This window comes from Neopelma chrysocephalum, unplaced genomic scaffold, assembly GCF_003984885.1.
Source record: "Neopelma chrysocephalum unplaced genomic scaffold, ASM398488v2 Primary Assembly neopelma1_118, whole genome shotgun sequence".
Taxonomy (NCBI): domain Eukaryota; kingdom Metazoa; phylum Chordata; class Aves; order Passeriformes; family Pipridae; genus Neopelma; species Neopelma chrysocephalum.
Window position 1 is genome coordinate 148902 of NW_020897780.1, and position 19640 is coordinate 168541.

At 52.6% G+C, this 19640-nt stretch overlaps 1 protein-coding gene and 1 long non-coding RNA gene across 7 annotated transcripts in view; one reads left to right on the forward strand and one right to left on the reverse strand.

Moving 5' to 3' along the window:
* Positions 1 to 247: 247 nt before the first annotated feature.
* On the reverse strand, positions 248 to 12306 carry KAT7 (lysine acetyltransferase 7). Of its 2 annotated transcripts, XM_027697081.1 has the most exons (16): positions 12054 to 12306; positions 10417 to 10564; positions 8762 to 8938; positions 8373 to 8612; positions 7681 to 7763; positions 7353 to 7442; positions 6669 to 6767; positions 6389 to 6499; positions 5552 to 5743; positions 5216 to 5305; positions 4421 to 4561; positions 3874 to 3967; positions 3729 to 3757; positions 3450 to 3567; positions 2759 to 2865; positions 248 to 1946 (listed from the first exon to the last, which is right to left on the reverse strand). In XM_027697081.1, exons 1-16 carry the CDS (start codon positions 12066 to 12068, stop codon positions 1845 to 1847), a joined length of 1836 nt encoding a protein of 611 aa, XP_027552882.1. In that variant the 5' UTR covers positions 12069 to 12306; the 3' UTR covers positions 248 to 1844. The 2 variants fall into 2 exon arrangements, with proteins under 2 accessions (XP_027552882.1, XP_027552879.1); XM_027697078.1 differs by lacking the exon at positions 3729 to 3757 and having other exon boundaries at positions 3450 to 3596; positions 12054 to 12305.
* Positions 12307 to 12478: 172 nt separating this feature from the next.
* Positions 12479 to 19640, forward strand: part of LOC113974181 — a 7961-nt gene continuing 799 nt past the window's right edge. Inside the window, exons 1-6 of one of the 5 annotated variants that reach the window (XR_003536470.1) lie at positions 12479 to 12554; positions 13497 to 13599; positions 14673 to 14807; positions 15534 to 15783; positions 17029 to 17136; positions 17363 to 17778. This is a non-coding gene — a long non-coding RNA (uncharacterized LOC113974181). Of the gene's footprint in view, positions 12555 to 13496; positions 13600 to 14672; positions 14808 to 15533; positions 15784 to 17028; positions 17137 to 17362; positions 17779 to 19640 lie in introns of those variants that run through there. The other 4 variants (XR_003536471.1, XR_003536473.1, XR_003536472.1 and 1 more) reach the window with 4 other exon arrangements.

The window sequence follows — 19640 nt, forward strand, 5'->3', positions numbered from 1 at the left end:
GTTGATGGACAGAATCCCAAATATTTAAGTTCCCAGTATGTGGCAACACCCAGATATTCCTCGTGGTTTCCTCCTGTGCACAAGGAGCTGCAGAGCCATCAAAACATGACGATATTTTGGAAAGGTTCAGCCTGGAGGCAGCTCCAGCCCCAACCCTTAAAGCACCAGGGATGGGGTGAAAATCAGCCCCTTGGGCTTCCAGAATGAGCTTCCCCTGAGTGGGACAATGACGACCCCGAGCCCAGGGCGGAGCAGAGAACATGCTTTATTGAGGAGCAGGAACAGAACAGCACATTCTACCACACCATGGGAACAGGGAACAGCTGCTGCAGGAGGATGGCCCTCTTCCCTACTCCCCAAGGGATGGAATTCCCTGGATATCCCGTCAGGATCTGCGTTAGTGACAGGGCAGGGCACGGACAGGAGGTTCAGTAATGCCCACAAGGTCCACGCTGGGCACTGAGCAGGAACTTTCTTTTTCTTTTTTTTTTTTTTTTTTTTTTTTTTTAATTTTCCAGGACAGACAACCAAGAGAGGAGCAAGAGAGAACCCTTCCAGGCCAGGATGGGGCAGTGGTTAACAGGGAATGGCTCCCACCTGCCAGGACACTGCGAGTGCTTCATGTCAGAGCCTGTTCCGTGGGGAAGCACTGGAAGGTTCCATGAAATCAGCACTGGGATGGTCCCAGCCCCTACCCCGAGCCTGTCCCCGATTTTAGTCACACTGGAGCCATACAGGTGGCACAAGGACAGTGGTTATACTGGGGAGCCATTGCAGGAGAGTTTCTTCTGGTGGCGCTGGTGGGAGAGAGGAAGTCAAAGCTTATTTCTTTTTTCTGTTTGTTTTACGAAGAGAAACAAGGATGCACTGCCAGAGGATGACCCATCCCACAGCTCCCTGGAGCACAGCCTGGGCAACCCAACAACTCCTGCAGTTTCTGTGGCTGTTTGGACAAGGCCAGCAAAAATCTGTCCAAAGTTTTTGTTTCTTCAGTCTAGAGGGGAAAAAATAACCCTCTGCAATACGAAGAGAGCCACAATTCAAGGGGGATTGCTCTGGGAAACGTGTCTCCAGCTAAATACACTGTTTCTGTGTAAAGGGACTCACTAACTCCAAGAGATAAAGGAGGAAAAACAGGAATTGCAATGCAGGGGTCTCTCCAGCAGATGTGGGAGCTGCAGGAGTAACAGGAACATCTCGGAGCAGGGTGTTCTCACACCCTCAGCAGCTCACTCAGGTACAGGCAAGTTCTGCCTGTACATCATTAACTACAGAGAGACCTATGGAAAACTGCTGGAAGAGGTGGAACATTACCCCACCAAAACTCTTCCAGGCCTGGAATGGACCAGGACTGGTTAAAACCCTGCAGTTGGTGTAACTGCAGCTCGTTGGAAAACCAGACCCTCCCCAGTTATCTGACCTTGTCCAAAAGCCAGAGGAGTCACTGCAGTGCTGGGAGCTCCAGGAACCTGAGGGAAGGAAGAGCTGGCTCATAGGACACACACAAGCTCACTGGAGCAGGAACAGGAGGGTGAGACCAGTGGCTGGACAGGTACAGTACCAGTGTCAGAGCTCCTGGGCCAGCGCTGCTGGGGGTCCGATATAGATCCAATCCTACAGATCCAATCCTACAGATCCAATCCTTGCAACCTCATTGAGGCCGAGACATCAAAGTTCCTCAGAACTGTGGGAGCACAATGATCCAGGCCAGGCCAGCCCCAGGGGGAGCTGATCTGTGGGGGTTTGGGGGTACTGTACCAGCCCACCACAACAGCAATGGACACACAGAGATCCCAGGGGAGCTTCTACTGCTGGGGGGCACTGGCTCCAGGAGAGAGGGACACTTAGGTTCCCTTGGGAGGGGTCCATTTCAAACAGCTGGGGTCCATGATCTTATTGCTGTTGGATCTCTTGGCCTCTTTGGCTATCCACTCATCAATCAGGTCCTGGGGGGACAGAAGGACAGGGCAGGTCAGAACACGTGGGCCAGGCAGAGAATTATCCCCAGCACAATGTCACAAACCCAAACCCACAGATCTGAAGGTGACTCACCCACCCACTGCTCAAAATAACACCAAAACAACAACAACTCCTCCACAGAGCCTTCCAGAAGCCCTTCAACCCCACTGACAAAGTGAAGTCCCAGGGAAGGGAAAACAACAGGCAAATTTAGGGATTTATAAACCACTGGTGAGGGAACAAACAGGACTCATTCAGGATTCCATTAATTCCATTCACTTGTATGTCAGAGGAGGTCTGGGCTGGATTTTGGGAAAGGTTCTTCCCAAAGGGTGGTTGGGCACTGACCAGGCTCCCCAGGGCTGCCAGAGCTCCAGGAGGGTTTGGACAACACCCTCAGGGACAGGGGGGGATGTTGGGATGTCCTGGGCAGGGCCAGGGGTTGGGCTGGATGGTCCTGGTGGGTCCCTCCCAGCTCAGGATATTCCATGTCATCCACTTGCCCAGTGAAGGGCAGCCATGGTGAGGCCCATGGTGGGAATGCTGATCCATTGCTCCCACAAAAAGCCACTTACAATGAGCAATGTTCTCCCACACACCAAAGGCAGGGCAATAAAGGTTATTTCTGCACTGCTGAACAATCAGGTTGGACACCCAAGTCCTATTTTATCTGGAAATCCCAGTTCTCCCCCACTGGAATGAGAAGGCTGGAAAAAACCCAGCAAAGGACACCGTGATTTCAGCAAGCTCGTAATCACCAGCTAAATAAAAACACAGGGATAACCCTCCCCAAGCTGACCTGTCTTTTCAGGACCAGGTGTTTTCCCTTCCAGTACTTGAGCATCTGAAGGGCCTGCAGGGTGCTCACGATGTCCACGGGGTTCACTGCAGTCTCCTGGCTGATCTCTGCAAAACCCCAGCAGTGCTGTTAGAACAGGGATCAATCCCTCCACAGTGCCCCCAAACTGCTGGGGTTTAACAGGGAGTTTTGTGTAAATCCTCTGGAAATGAGACAGGAAATTCCTTGCATGGGCTGGGGAGGCACATCCAGCACTGCTTCAGTGATATAAATGTCAGGATTCACATTAATAAGGTGCAATCCTCTGGAAGATGTAGTTCTGCCTTTGCAGGACTACCCTGATAACCCTATGAAGTGCCACACACTCCCAGGTGCCACCAACAGACTACTAAGAGTCCAAATATTCTTAATATTGGCTCCTGGAGCCATTTTTCTTTTTAAAATTAACACCCCAACCTACAGGCAGACAAAGCTCTCCCCTGAATCTTTTCACAAATGTGTTTTTTTTAAAGAAGAAGCCGACACAAGCTTTGAAAACCCTGCAGACTGACTCAGCCCCAGTGGGGGCAGCTCTGGGAAGGGATCATTCCCGACTCCAGGAATGTGCTCCACAAACCCCTGCCTGGTGGCTGAGGAAGGCGAGGGGGATGCACAGTGGCCCAATCCAGGCTCATTTAGCCCCAAAGCTCACCTTTGATGGAGATCTCCTTGCCCTGGAAGTTGTGCAGGTACCGCAGCAGAACCTCCTTCCAGTAGCTGCGGTAGCTGATGAGCCCCAGGTCGGAGAGGGGACGCTCAGGAGAGCCCACCTTCTCTTCTACTTTAGACAGCAAATAACCTGGAAACAGGAAAAAAACCCTCTTCAAACTGCCCAAACCATGAGAGCCCACCTTCTCCTCTACTTTAGACAGCAAATAACCTGGAAACGGTAAAAAAACCTCTTCAAACTGCCCAAACCATGAGAGCCCACCTTCTCCTCTACTTTAGACAGCAAATAACCTGGAAACAGCAAAAAAAACCTCTTCAAACTGCCCAAACCACGGAAACCGCTCAACCTCCACCAGATCTGTGAGACTGGCTGTGATTCTCCCCTCAGAATTTCCCTCCCCACTCACTGAAGTCGATGAGCATTTTGCCGTAGCCTTGTCTCATGTACTGGGGCATGGTCAGGATGCAGGACACGTTGTAGTTGAGGAAGGAATTCTTCTCCTAAAAACAAAGAGCAGGGAGGATGAACAGGCCTAGGTGTGTGCAAACAGTGAGGATCCCATGATCCCAACAAGCCCACATGACTGATCCAACACCAGGGGACAGGAGGGACAGCAGCAGAACCTGCCTGACCCCCAGGAACGTGATCCCCTCCTGCCACCAGCCTGGTCAGGTGTCTGACTGTGCCAGCCATTAAACTGGGTGTTTGCTGCACAGCTGAAAGCCTGGGATGGCTTCAGACTCCTGGGTCATGGAGTTGTAGACTCATGGAATCGTGGAATGGGTTGGGTGGAAAGGGACCTTAAAGCTCAGGTTGGAAACTTTATCTGTTCCCCAAAGCACCAAACCCTGAGACTGCAAAAACTCAGGGTGCTGGATTCAGTGCTGGTACCTGGGGTCCTAAACCTCATTTTGGTGAGGTGGGTAATGAAGGTGTGTGTGTTTTCCACTCACCTTGGAGAAATATCCTATCAGGTGACAGCCAGTGTTGTCAGCTTCTGTCATGACATAGAAGAGGAAAGGTTCCACATCATAATACAGGGTTTTGTGGTCCAGGAAGAGTTTTGCCAGCAGACACAGGTTCTGGCAGTAGATCTAGAGGCAAAAGAGCAGGATACACGTGTTTATTCCAGTAGAATATCCCAAGTGTGGATAAAACTGTCCATGGGAAGTGATGAGAAAGTCCTGAACCCTCTGAGAAATGACAGAGCAGCTGGGCCAGGAGACAATTCCCTTTGGGATGGCATTTCATCCCAGTGGGAGTGGATGTTTGTGATGTCAGGCCCTGAATGCCCCAAGCATCACCCCCTCAGAGAAGGGGAGCAGAGCTTGGGTCTCTCTACTGTGTCAATCCTCTAAAATCATCTCTGGCAACTGGGAAAGCCTCCTCCCAGCTTCCAGCCTCTGGGATTTGCTTCTTTGAACCTTTCTCTGAAACATTCAAGGCTGGACAAAACTGGACAGGGCCCAAGTGAGGTGCTGAGTCTGCAGTTTGAGATCCCTTCAGGGCAGGGCTGAGGAGGTCACCCCCAGTCAGTCAGGCTGCTTCCCACCCTCACCCAAATTTGACTGAGTATTCCCAGGGAACGGGAGATGGGCAGGAACAATCTGCTGAGGGAGGCCAAGCACAGAAATCTCCCAACTGACTTTCAGAAAGGGATTTTGACCCCCATCTCCAAGCAGATAGAACTGCTGAGGCACAGCAGGGCTGAGGAACAACCACAGTGAAAATGCAGCAAAAACTCCCACCTTGTTCTTCTTCCCATCCACCTCGAACACGGAGATGGAGCCCTTGCGGTAGATCTCATCCCCCGGGGGGTGTTTCCAAACACACTTTGCCTGTGCCAGGAGAGCAAAATCAGGGTGTCACTACTGTCTGAAGGACAAAATTAGGCTGTCACTACTCTCTGAAGGACAAAATCAGGGTGTAAGCACAGAAACAGTTACAGCAGCTGCTGACAGACCAGGAAACCTGCAGCCTTCTCACCTCCCACAGCAACTGAGCTACACCAGCCACGGTTTAAATCTCTTACAAGCTAAAATCAGATCTGAAACTCAAGGAAGGAGCTGTGGCCTGGCCCTTACCATGTGCCTGCGCAGGATTGTCTGGCTCTTCATGTACTTGAGGCAGAACTCACACATGTAGAGGCGGCCCAGCCGAGCGTACTCCTCGGGGTAGGGGGAGTGGTACCACGTGTCCAGCTCGTAGCGACCAAAAGCAATGGTTTTAATCATGTTGCTGCCCTCGGTGATCTGGCCCTGCAGCCTCAGCTTCTCCTGGGAAGGGGAAAAACACCAAATCAAAAGCAGGTGCAGAAGAAAAGGGACCCGTTTTCCTCAAGGAAATCACGTCATTCGAGTCTTCTGAGTCCATGTCTCGGTGCCAATGTCTTGCCATGGATGACAAATCCTTGTCATGGATGTGAATCCTGATCCACAGGGATAGGACACTGCCTAATGCTCTGCCTCAGATACACAACTGTAAATGGAAAGGATCAAAGGCTCTTTTGGTTCCCCTCTGGAGGTGGAATAAGGCTTTGGGAAGCGCCTCAGGAGCTTCAGCAACACAAGGTTTTGAGCTGCATTTCAGTCACTGGCCACTGCCAAGGTGGCTTCTGTTGCCACCAGCCCTCAGCCCCCCTTCCAGCAGGGGAAGGTGCCCCCTCTTTCCCCAAAACCACCTGTGAACTGGCACTGCAGCATTCCTGCCTGCAGCGCTCAGCTCCAGCTGTGCTTCCAGCGGGAAGTGCCTCGGGATGAGCGGCACTGGAACGCTGTCCCTGTGTCACTGTGCTGACCTGGCTGGGCTGCAGCTGCTCTAAAAACTCGGATTCCTCTGCACAAGTACCACAAACCCCAGAAATTCCCCATTCCCCCAAATGTGAGGTGCATTGCCACAGGTTTGTGGGAGCTCAGTCTCACCAGGTCCTCGGACGCCCGTGCCTGCGCCCTCCGGAACAGCTCCAGGTCGTACTCACTGGTCAGGTTTTCCAGGAGAGGTTCCCTGGTGTTGCCATAGGTCTGCCTGTGCTCCTGGAACAACCAAACAACACTTCTGCTGCCAGGCTGCTACCAGGCTGCGGGATCTTGCAGCTTTTTGGGCTGGGAATGCTGCAGGATGACTGGGAAAGCCAAACTCCTGCTCAGTGGTTTCGTTCCAGACCGGGGGGAAGGAGGGAATATTCAAAGTTAGTGCTTTTACCATGTATTTTTCCTTTTGCTCCTTGCTCAGTCCTGAGTTCCTCTTCTTCCTGAGCTCAGCCACCTTCTCCTTGTATCGCAGCTGCCTCTCTGTGGGGGCCTGAAAAACCAGAGGTGGGATCTGCTCCATCCACTCCAAACATTCCCATTCCCATTCCCACCCCAATGTCCTGGCTCTCGTTTCATGGGGTTTGCTGCCTCTGAACCAAACCCTCTGTTAATAACAGGGCCCAACACAGGTATGTAAAGCAGGATATTTGTCTTCCTACCACAGCCTTTGCCACAGCACCTCAGCCCCACAAGACAGGGAGCACTCCTCATGGAATGCTTAATCATGGGGAGAGCTCCCAGCTGACTCATCTGGACTCAAATCCAACACTCAGGAGCTGAAAAATGTAATTCCCCTGGTTTGGTTCTTTTCTGTTTAGTCAGAGCCAAATTGCAGTTTACAGTTGTGCAGGAATTCTTTCGTCCTGCACATCAAAGCCCCTCCTGAGAACGCTGCAGCCTCCTCTGGTGTGACAGAGCTGCTCTCCCTGGCTGCTCCAGTCCCACTGGAGGGGCACAAGGAATTGCCTTTGCTGGGACACACTGGAGGTGACAGCAGCTGACAGATGTGGAGAAGGGAGGTCAGGTTAAATCCATGGATTCTGGGAGGCAGGAGCTGAGGTTCTCCCAGTTTTACCTGGTGCCTGGTGGCGTGTCTGTTGTTGTCATCCTGCCTGTGGGCCAACATCCGCTCCTCAATCTGCTTATCCCGGCTCTGGGCTCGCACCTGGAACCCAAAATTCACTGTCAGTGCTGCAGCAAACTCTTGTCATCCCTTTCCTTTTCCAGGTGAATGTTCTGAACTGGGTTTGACACACAAACACTGCTGCCTCACAGCCAAAGACATCAGCTTTGTGCCACTGTGCCAGCTCTGTTTCCCCTTCAAAAATTCTGAATCTTGGCATTTTGTCCTACAAATCCCTCGGGAGGATAAAGCAGAAGGTAAAACAAGGCCAAACATTCACCTTGCACTCATCTGCTGAGAGGTTGTGGTACAGTGGGCACCCCGAGATGGAGAAGTGTCGCTCGTGCTTCCCGGTCAGGTGTCCTGCAGAGGGGCACAAAAACAACCCAGCTTGTAAGAAATAATCAAAAAGAGGTTTCAAAACTCTCCCAGATCCCTCACATGAGCAGGCTCAGTGGGATGGAAGGAGCAAACTTCCTGCTTTGTGGCAAAAGGAAGGAAAATCTTTCTCATGCTGCCCTCCCTGCAAGCAGCCAGGTACAGTGGAGCAGGAATTTGGGGCTGAAACCTATTTCTGGCAAAAATCAGTTCCCTGCCTGCAAGACTCTGCATTTTCCTCCCACCCCTGGGCTCATCCTCCTATTTTGGTCCTTATCCTGTCATTCCCCATCACTCCTAGGCAGAAAACACCTCCAGGAATAGCCCTGCAGACACACCTGCATTTAGGCTTCTTATCCCACTTCTCCTTAATATTCCTGCTCCTAATTAACTCCATGGTTTTTAGGGCGTATAACTCAACTTGGAATACCACAGCAGGAATGCAAAGCCCAGCAGATCGATCCTGGAGCTGGAATTACCTAAAGAGTCAAAACCAGGAGTGGGACAGTTCGTGTTGGAATTATCTAAGGAGTTACATCCAGGAATTACCTAAGGAGTTACAGCCAGGAGTGGGACATTTTGTGTTGGAATTACCTAAGGAGTTGCAGCCAGGAGTGGGACACTTCATGTTGAAGTTGTAGCTCTCGTGGAAGCGTCGGCGCTTGGGCCGGTGGGAGAGGTCGCTCCCGGAATCCTTCATGGACATGTCCTTGGCGATGCTCTCGTCGTGGGATACGTTGGGGCTGGAGATGTCGATGTCCGACTCCGAGGAAGGGGCGTTCCCGGTGGGAGTGCGAGGGGGGGACTCGTCGTGATCCGCCGCGTTTTTAGTGTCTGGACAAGGACACGGATAACAAAGGATACGTCACAAATCCGGGAAAAGGCTTTGAAAGGCACACCCGGAGCCCAGAGCTGCTCCAACCCCCAGCCCTGGGGATACCCCGGGAGGAGGGTTTTTCCCAGAGCTCTTCCCCGGCACTCACCTCTGTCTGAGAAATCCACCACCTGCTCGGTCTCGGAGCCCGAGGAGCGGGTCTGGCGCAGCGGGTACTTCTTGGGGGTGACGGGAGCGGGCTGCTGCTGGCTGCGGGTCACCCTGCGCGTGGAGTACACCGGCTCCTCCGGGCCCAGCGACGGGGGGTTCCGCACCGGGCTGGAGTCTGAGCCCAGGGAACACAGGAATTACGGCCCAGAACCAGCAGGGACTGCCCAGAGCCCCCACACCCTGCCAGGCCCCAAACCCTGCCCAGCCCCACACCCTGCCCAGAGCCCCCACACCCTGCCCAGCCCCACAGCCTGCCCTGGAGGAGGAGGAGGAGGAGGAAGACCTCTGGAACAGCAGAGTTCTATCCTGCCACTTTCACCCCGCTCTGGCCTTCCCAGATAAAATCTGTGGGATTTCACCCACACTGGGCAGTCTGGAATGACATCAGCTTTCTCGGGACTTAATCACTTAATTAACCGGTAATTATCAAGCAGCTCCCTCTGGAAAGCTGAAGATCCGTTAGTTTAGATAAGAACTATCGGTGTTTAGATAAGCCCTGGGAAGAGCAGGATGGCTTCCAGTGTGGGCCTGGATTTGGGATCTGGATTTGGATTTGTAGCTATTCTGGGATCTGGATTTGATTTGGATTTGTAGCTGATTTGGGATTTGGATTTGTGTGTGGGTTTGTGATCCTACACATAAGAATCATTACATCATAAGAATCGTGGAATGGTTTGGGTTGGAAGGGACCATAAAGCTCATCGAGTTCCAACCCCTGCAATGGGCAGGGAATATATATAAAACAATTATTTTGCATTAAAATAATGCTGTCCTAACCCAGGAATATTACAGATATTCCATACACACCTTCCCTCTCCTTTTTAAGATCTAATTACCACATGACCACACACATGTATTTCTTATCTGCAATAAAATCTGTCACAAACCACGTTTTTTTTCAATCAAAGTGTCTACAAGGAGCAATGGAAATAAGGTTTTATCTGCTGTCATTTCCTCCCTGTGATGCCAGATGGCAACACATGAACTAACAGCCAAAAACTGCCCACACTAACACTAAAAAAAGAGGAGGTGGACTCATTCCATGTCTCCTTTTACAGCCTGGGTGCCAAAGTAGGAGCACACAAAATAACTGCCAATATTTGGTAAGGTTTATCGCACAGCAGGGGCAGCACAGCACAAAAATACATCTCCCCTTCAGGCACAGAACCCCCCAAACAAACAAATAAAGGAGATAAACCCAACTTTCACCCCTAAACCCCCTCTCCCTCGCTTGGCTCCAGCACCAAAGGAATGGAAAGGAGACTTTTAGAGTTCTCAGAAAAATGAAGCAAAGCTGGCAGTGGAATTATGGGGTTTGACTCCTCCTTCCCTCAACAATTTGTCAGCTTTATCTTTTGAACAGAGGACACTTGTGTTTTGGTTTCCATCACCTTTAGATTACACAACCCCACCTGTACAATATGTACGTGTAAAGGTGCTTTTTGCTGTGCCAATAACAGCCAAAGAAATGAATACAAAATCCTGTTTATGTTTAAATCCTACACGTTTAGGTTCTAAACACAGAGTGCACTGAGCCTTTTTTTTGCTGAAGAGGCTGAATTTCTTTGGGGGTTTTTGAAGCAGGACCTTTACCTTGGGAGCTCTGGCTGAGCCTGGCCGAGGAGCGCGTCACGCGGGCGGATCTCCGGGACGTGCCGTCGCTCTCCGAGCTGTCCGTGTGCTCGGGATCCGTGGAAAAATCCGAGTCCTCCGTCCCATCCGAGCTGCTGCCTGCGTTCCTCTGCAACGGCACAGCCCCCACGTTAGCGGGGAGCACCTCAATTGGATATTATGGAAAATATTTCATGGGATCATGGGATGGTTTGGGTGGGAAGGAGCCTAAAGCTCATCCAGTCCCACCCCTCTGCCATGGGCAGGGACACCTTCAACCAACCCAGGCTGCTCCAACCTGGCCTTGGACACTTCCAGGGATGGCAGGAGATGTTAGATGGGTAAATTCAACTAAAAATGTATTGGTTTAATAAATATGCAGCATCAGCGCCTTTAATAAGAAGCTTCTTGCAAACTGATCCCCAAGGAAAAGTCACGGGAGCACTGGGTGTTATTAAAGCAAAGGATGGTGTTGGGTCACAGGTTGGGCTCAATGATCTTGGAGGTCTTTTCCAGCCTGGGATTCCATGATCTGTTTTTCCCCCATGGGGAAGGTTCCCACCTCATCCCTTGGGGTGTCCTGGGCAGGGCCAGGAGTTGGGCTGGATGGGCCTGGTGGGTCCTTCCCACTCATCTTGTCCCTCCAGCTGCCCCTTTTTATTAGTATTTACCACTATTATTATATTTTACTTCGTTTTTTATTATCAAACTGTTTTTATCTGAACCTAGAAGCTGGAGGGTAAACACTGACGGGGGGGGGAGGATGAGGGAGCGGCAGCGCGGCGCTAAATTTCCACCTGGGTTTAAAACCACGACGCGCTGAGGGGACAACCGGAATGTCGTTCGGGGTACGGTGAGATCCCCGGCGGGACTCCTGTGGGCGCACAGCCGTGAGGGGACGGCGATGGCGGGCGCTGTGAGGGGAGCGGGGGAGGGCGGCCGCCATGAGGGGAGGGGGGGGGAGGCCTCGCGCCGGTGGCGGGAGCGCGGCCCCCGCGCCGCTTTGTTTTGCACCCAGCGGAGCCCTGCCAGCCTCGGCCAATGGCAGCGCGAGTGGGAGGGGCGAAAGGGAGGGCCCGCCAATGGCGGCTCGAAGAAGCGTAAAAGGCGGGGCAGCCGCGCGTGAATGACGGCAGAGTCGGCTTATCAGCGCGACGCTTGCTCCCACGGCAACATCAACCGGGGGGGCGGAGTTAGATATGGGAGGGGGGACAGGGCACGCGCGGGGAGGTGACCGTTGGGGGCGGATGGACAGCCGCGAAGTCCAATCAGCGGCAAGCCCCGCACTGCAGCCCAACCAATACGCGATCAGCTCTACGGCGGCCTGCCCAATCGGAAGCGTCAAAGGGCGGAACCCGCTGCCTGTGCGGGGGAGGGGGAGCGGCAGCCGTTGGGGGCGATAAGTGACAGGCAAGGCGGCCAATCAGCGCGCGGCGTGCCCGTGCGAGAGCCAATGAGAGAGCGCGGGAGGCGGGCGCAGGGGGCTCAAGGCCGCTATTTTCCCCCCAGTTTTGTGCCCGTGAGAGGCAGCGGAGGGGCTGGGGAAGGGTAGAAAGCTGCGGGCCAAGCTCGTCGGTACCCCCCACCAGCCGCCTTCCCCACTCCCCGGCCGCGCTCACCTTCCTGCGCTGCATCCTGGGCGGGGGCAGCGAGCTCGCCTGGTCCCCGGCGCCCGCGGCCCGCGAGGCGGCGGTAGCCGCCGCCGTGTTAGCGCTCGCGGGCTCCGTGGTGACAGCCGTGTCTCCCGCCCTGCGGCACGTCTGCTCCGGCGGCGCCAGCCCCGCTCCCGCCGCTTCCAGCTGCCGTTCCCTGCTCGGTCCCTCACGTTTCCGCCGGGACGCGGCCCACACCCCTCGTCACGTGACCGCGAGCCATCTTGGAGGCGGGCAAAGCATCACCGTGACGCCGCCGACAGTGAAGCCGCGCGCCGCCATCTTTGATCCGGGCCGGGTTCTCTTGGCGCGGGGCGCTGTGGCGGCGGCCATTTTGAGTGAGGGCGTGAAGCCGGCGAGGCGCGGGGCGGGTGGCGGTGCCGGGGGGCGCCATGTTGGGTTCGGGCAGGCGGAGCGGCGGGGCCGGGCCGGGCTGAGGGGCCGCGGGGCGAGGGTCGGAGGAGGGCGGTGAGTGCCGGGGCTGCCGGGGCCGGGCGAGGGCGGGGAGCGGTTGGGTTCCCGGCCCTGCCGCCGCCTCCCCTCAGGGACAGGCCTGTTGCGGGCCTGGGCGCTGGGGCGGGGCCGCGGCGCGCGCGCGGGGAGGTGGATTATCGTTAATTGTCGTTAATTGAGCTTTCTGCTCTCAAAATGTTGGCGGGGGGGGGGGGGGGGGGAGATTTTTGGTGGGTTTTGCCGGTGTGGTTCTGTCTCGGGTGTCTCTGAGGAGCTGTGTGGCGGCTCTGGCCGGGCGAGTTCACTAATCCATAATTGTGGACAATCATGGAATGATTCGGGTTGGGAGGGACCTTAAAGACCCAGTTCCACCCCGGGGACACCTTCCACTGTCCCAGGTTGTTCCAACCTGCCCTTGGACGCTTCCAGGGATGGGACAGCCACAGCTTCTCTGGGAAATCCATCCCAGCCCCTCACCACCCGCACAGGGAGGGATTCCTTCCCAAAATCCCATCTAATCCTACTCTCTTTCAGTTTAAACCCATTCTCTGTGTCCTGTCCCTCCATCCCTTGTCCCCAGTCCCTCTCCAGCTCTCCTGGAGCCCCTTTAAGCCCTGGAAGGGGCTCTCAGGTATCCCTGGATCCTTCTCTTCTCCATGTGAACACCCCCAGCTCTCCCAGCCTGGCTCCAGAGCAGGAATTGCTCCATCACCTCCTCTGAACTCGTGTTTTAGTGTGACAACATTGTGTATCAACCACAATAAATTGATTTATGTAAAGACTTGGGGGGGAAGAAAAAGGTATTTAGTCAAACACCTGATTCCTTTCCAGCTCTGGTGTTATCTTTAGGGATTATGAATTTCTCAGGGCTTAATCCTGTAATCCTCGTGAGGGTTTGTCATCCTTAGTTGTGCAAGTGATGCTGCTTTTCTCACTCCAGGTTGTCATTTCCCGTAGATGTATCCAGCCTCCTGTGAAATGCTGAAGGGCAAACCTGGAGAAGGGATGAAATCCCTGGGCTCTTATCCCAGCAGGGAGGAACTGGGGAGCAGTTGGTGTGGTATGTGAAGCATTGGGTGCAAATCAGCAGCCCAGGAGAACAATGGGAGTGTGAACAGCTCCAGTCCGGTCATTTCAGGGAACTCATTTGCAAATCTGAAAAAAACCCATAAATGCAGGAATTCTGCCTAATTTCTAACCAACCTGATCCAGTGGAAGGTGCCCCTGGCAGGGGGTGGAAGGGGATGAGCTTTGAGGTCCTTCCAACCTTCTTGGGAATTGTTGGAGGTGAAGCTGCAGGTCTGTCTTGGGAAAAGCACAAAGGGAAGTGGAACTGGAGCAGCTGGAGGTTCTGTCATGGTGCCACCACCACTAGATGTCAGTGGATGGAGGGAATGAAGTCTGGGAGCAGTTTCTCCAGGATGCAGAGCTGGGGCAGCTGCTGCTCCCCGGGATCCCAGCGGGGTTTCAGCTCCTCTTAATAACCTTCTTAAAACAGACTTCTTTAAACTCTCAGAATATTTTAAGTAGGATCTTTTTGAGGCTGAACCAGAAAGTTTAGAAGAGCAGGCTCACAAAACCTCCCTGTGCTGGAAGGGACCCACAGGGAACATCAAGTCCAACTCCTGGCCCTGCACAGGACGCCTCAAGTTTGGCAAATTTGATGATGGGGTTTCATCTTAAAATGACACAAAAGTGGGGTTTGGTTCTTAAATCCTTTTTTATTTAAATATAGGCAGGTGCCAGATTGCCACTGGTTCATCAGAGATCTTTTGGTCCTGAAGATCTCATGGAATCTGAAACCTTTCCAGGCCTTGGTTCCCACTTGCTCTGGAGACCTGGCAGGGAGTGAGCTGCCATCACTATAATAGTGGTGATATAAATTAGGAATTGTTAGGAAGCAGAATAAACGTTCGTAGAGTCCCTGAGGTTTCTCAGTCGCCTTATAAATCATGTTTATAAATTAGAATAATTCCCTGTAACTCTGTGTGTGTTGTTTGCTGTGATCTCTTCCTGCAGGGTGAATTTACTGAAGTGTATTTAAAGCAACTGAGAGAAGCTCTTATAGAATGAAAATACACCATAAAAACTACCTGAATTGCTACATTTTAATAAATCTCACTTGTTTTTTAGGTGCCATCTCAGCCCAGCTCTGGGGGGTTGAGTTACCCAAAGGTTGGGATGAAGCTGGAGAGCTGGGAATCTCCAGATGTGAAGATCCAGGGTAGCTGCTGCTTTCACTTCCCCATCTCCAGAAGGTGAGGAGAGGTGGGTTCCCTCTGCTTTGGTTCCTGATTCATCATTTCAATACCTGGCTTTAGGTGCAGGTGACAGAGCAGCACCAGGGATCTCTTGGACAGACTGAGGAATTCCTGATCCAGTTTGATGTCTCTGGGTTGGGTTATTCCCACAAGGGCACTTTTCCTGTGGGATAACTGGGAATGGCTGCTGTTTGCTGGCTGGATTTTTGGGCAGAGCCTGAGCGACCTGAGCAGGATCCCTGGGCCTGAGCAGGATCCCTGGGCCCGAGCAGGATCCCTGCACTCTTCCCTGGGGCTCTGGCAGCAGACATGAGTGGAGCCTGTGTTTCCTGGCATCAGGAGCAAGGTCAGCCCAGCCTGGCCTACATCTTTCCTTTTTTAAATTGTGATGGAAAAAAAAAAGAAAAGATCCAGGCTGAGTTTTTTGCTGAAAGCAGAGGTTTTTCACTCGGTTCCAGCTGATTATGGCCCCACTTCCTGGTCCCCTCCCTCCCCTGGGTCTCATAGGATAATCTAATTATTAAATAGCTCCAGTAAAAGCACATTTTGCCCTGGCAGGAATAAAGCCTATTGATAGGCAGGATATTTTTGTGCCACCCTCGCCCTGTCCCTGCCAAAATGGGTTATTTTTCTGGATTCGTGGTCTGCTCCTTTAATACATTCCTTCCAGTCTGGGCAGAGCTCTCCAACTGCCTGGCACTGGAGTTAATTCCTTGCTTCCCAGTCAATCCAGTCTGCTCCTGGAGGAGAACTCTGCTCTCCTTGCCCAGCCTGGTGACACAAACCCTCCCAGGTGTAGGAAACATTTGTCACCCAGGAGGACCCTGAAGTGGGAAGGGAAGGTGGAACCTGATCCTTTTTGGCACTTGCTCTTCTCCATCCCACTCTGGGCGACCATTCCCAGCCCTTGGAGCTCAGCTTCCAGCTGGCAGGAGTGTCCTGGGCACAGGAACAGGTTGTGGGGTGTTAAAAACAGGTTATATGTGAGTACAGAGATTTATCTTTGCTCATTAAAGAGTGATCCCCAATCACCGTGGGGGGGGGGGATGATTTAGGGATGTGCCTGTTTGGATCCAAAGTGAAAATCAGAGGAAGGGAACAGAGAAGCCACTGTCACCCCAGCCTGGAGGGTGGAGTGTGTTTGGAGGAGCAGCAAAGGTCAGGGAAATAAGGAGCCTTAAGATAAAGAGCAAGGTGGAAATAAGAGCCAGAGCTGGGCAAAACATTTGGAGAGGAAATCCAACCAGTTTGGTCCATGGAGTGACTGTTGGGATGGCCTGACACACTCCAGGATCAAATATCCATCCAACTGGCAGCTTCATCCTGCCTTTCATTCCTGGGAGGCCGGTGAGCTCTGAGCCTGAATGCTGAGGGAGCCAAAAAGCCACCAAACTGAGGGCAAATTGTCATTATGGGATGGATGGAGGATGGGGGACATCACAAAATGGGAGCTGTGGCTTTTACACCAGTTAATTGTGGGATATCATCACTGGCCTTTATACCTCTAATTAGAGGGGGGGAAAAAAAACCTGTTTATGCCTCTAATTAGGAAAAAAACATTATCTTAGTTGGAGCAACCATAATTAAAGCTTGGGGTGAGCACTCTTGGTGCTCTGTGGGACTCGTGTCCTGTTAGAAAGTGCTGCAAAATGGCTGTTCCTGGGCTCCTGTGCCAGCTGGAACTGCTGATTTCCTTTGAAACTCCTGCTTTTCTAATTATTCATGGCAAAAGAAAGCTCCTTCCCATATGAACTCCTGGCTCCCTGAGCTCCAGGGCGAGCCAAGTAGGTGATTTTCTTCAGCCCCTGTGTTTTTTCCTAATTACACTGTGCCAGTTGTTACCCACAGTCAGGGTTACCTGTGCTTCCCAAAGCTGCAATTCCAGGGTCTGGAAAAGCTCAGCAGCACTTCTGGGAGGGGAGTTTGTCTTGGGGTTGCCTCAGACCTGTGAGGGAATAATATTTCTTGGTGCCAAATCCAGCCCTTTCTGTGAGGTTCTGTTTCTATAGCACGTTTTTGGTACTTTCTCCCATTGAATTCAGAGGAGGAGAGGGAGGCAGAGCTGTGGGAGCTGCCAGGCAGGAGCTGGTGCATGAACTGGAGCTTTAATTGCTGCAAACTGGGAAACCAGGGGCTCTGCCTCTCCTGAAAACATAAAGCTTCCTTTAACACCTTCTCCTGAGCAAGATAGTGTTCCTTTATTCCATGTTTTACATCTGATTTTTTAGCCCATGTTACTCTGGGAAATCCTCCTGAGTCTCTGATGTTGGTTAATTCCTGAATCCATGTCTTTGTGCGTGGGAGGAGAGACGAGTTCATCCCTTAGGATGAGCCAGGTGGGATCACCCAGCGTGAATCCCAATTCCTGGTGTCCCCCAGGTGTGTCCCTTGGAACACTCCAGTCCCAGCTCCTGCAGCACCCCTTGGGCAGGGGGTTCCCCCAGCCCCATCAGCACTGATAAAACTGGGAATCACAGGGAAAACTGGGAATGAAACTTCTGTGTGTGAGGGAGGGATCCTAAAGAGGATAATCCCTCCATCCCTGCTGTGTGTGTTTTCCAGGAGAAGCTGTGGGGTCCCAGCAGTGGGAGGAGGAGGAGGAGGATGCAGCAGCAGGTACGGAACAGGTTTGATTGGAGCTGCAGCTCCTGCTTTGAGTTGCTTTGGGGATCATTGAGTGACTCCCTCTCCCTGTGTCCCTTTCCATGCCCTATTCCAGGGCTGGCAGTGCACAGGGGTGGTTGTTTTGAAGTGCTCTCCTGCTCTCTGGATGATTCACAGTGGTAGGAGAGGCTTCCTGCCTTGCCATGAATGAGGGGAAAGCTCCATTTCATAATGTCTCCTTACTCTTAGCAGGGCTTGTGTCTGTTCCCAAAACTCCCACTGTTTTCACTGCAGGCATGACCAGACTGTGAAATAGCTTGGCTGGGCTGCTGAATAATCTGGGAGGCTCTTTTAATAAACTGCAGTTTTATTTATCTTGCTGCTCTTTAGAGCTTTTCATCTCCAAACATTGGAGTGCAGAAACTGTCCAGCAGTGAAACTCAGCCGTGGCTCTTGGGGATAGAGTGGGAGGCAGACAGGCAGGCATTTTTTTTACTCCACAGTTTGGAGTGAGAGGAATTTTGTTCAAGGACAATGAGGGAAAGCTTAGCTTGTGTGCTGAGTGACCCTTTGATCTTCCACGTTCATGCTCAGCTGATCAGGACTTTAAATCTAAGCTCTGTCTCCCTCCTCCCCACAGCAAACAGCCAGAAATGTAATCTCCCCTGGGACTGGCCCAGGAGGGCTGGGCTGCAGGGGCAGCTGCTCCTGTCCCCTCCTGCAGGGACACCCCGGGAGCTCGGGGCTGGGTGGCACTTGGGGGGTGTCCCACAGAAATGTGTGTGACACTCAGGGCTGCAAACCCTGAGGTGTCAAACTGAAAGTAGGTTTAGGTTGGATTCTGGGAGGAATTCTTGGCTGGGAGGGTGGGCAGGGGCTGGAATGGATTTCCCAGGGAAGCCGTGGCTGCCCCTGGATCCCTGGAAGTGTCCAAGGCCGGGTTGGAGCACCCTGGGACAGTGGAAGGTGTCCCTGCCCATGGCAGGGGGTGGCACTGGAGGGGCTTTGAGGTCCTTCCAACCCCAACCCATGATCCTGTAATTCTGGAGTGTTTGTAAACGTGGTGAAATGCCTTTGGCTTCCCGAGGCTCTGAAAAGTGGGAGCAGTTCCTGGTGCTGGGTCAGATCCAGCTCCCCTGGGCAGCAGAGGAGGCTCCAGAAGGTGCTGCCCAGCACCTGGAAAGGAGCAGGCAGAGGGTGATAAGAAGTTGGATCCTTGACCTGCAGCCCTTGAGCACTTGTAAAAGGTTGTGTTAGTGCAGCCCTTGGTTGGGATCCTGAATTGCAGGGCTGGAGTGCAGCCTGTGGAATGTGGGACCCGGATTCCCTCACGTTCCGGGGTGTGTGTCTGGCAGGGCAGGGTAGGGAAAGGCCTCTTGTGCTGCAGATAAATTTGGGGGGCTGATAACGTGCAGCTCAGCTGAGCCCCTTCGACAGGCACCAGCTGGAGCTTTCCTGCCTCCAAATTAACCCAAAACGGGGGGGTTTAAACCTTTGGAGAAAGCAAAACTTGGCCTGGAGTCAGAGTGGGCCTTTATTTAATTTGCTCTCCCTTATCTGCAGGGTGAGCTGTGGTGGGAACAGGCAGAGGCCCAGCTGTGTGACCTTCCTCGTGCTGGAACAAAACAGCCCCAGAGCAGGGAATATTTTTAATTTCTCCCAGCTGTGGGTATTGGGTTCTAATCGCTGTGCCCTAAAAAAAGACTGTTCTCAGAGAAACTGAAAGGTGAATTTGAATGTTGAGGTTGGGAGGCCCTAAAAAAGCTGAGCCACCACCTCATCAGAGAGACAATAATATGGTCAAAACCTCTCTATTTGGCTTTGGTAGCTATTTCTCATGGCAGTTTTATGTCCTTTTGAACACCTGTGCTTGGCAGTTCCCTCTCTGTTTTTTTTCCCTTATATTTAATAACTTTTTACTTTGCTAAGAGTTCTTGTGGACCTTGGGAAGGGAATGTTTTTGGAAAGGGTGTCTTTCCTTGAAGAAATGTCTGTACACAGAGGAGCAGCAAGGTCAGGGATGGATTTACCTCTGGGATAGGGAGAACTGTTAAAACAGACACTTGAGGGCCCTTTTTTTAGTTTAGAACTTCACTTTAAGCTGTAAGATTGAGTGAGTAGGGAAATATTGAAGTGGTTTTTTGGGGAACTCTCAGAAATGCCCCCTCAGTGCTGCTGTTCTAAAATGTTCCCTGCCCACCCTTAGGGCACCCTGGGAACACACCACAGTGCTCTG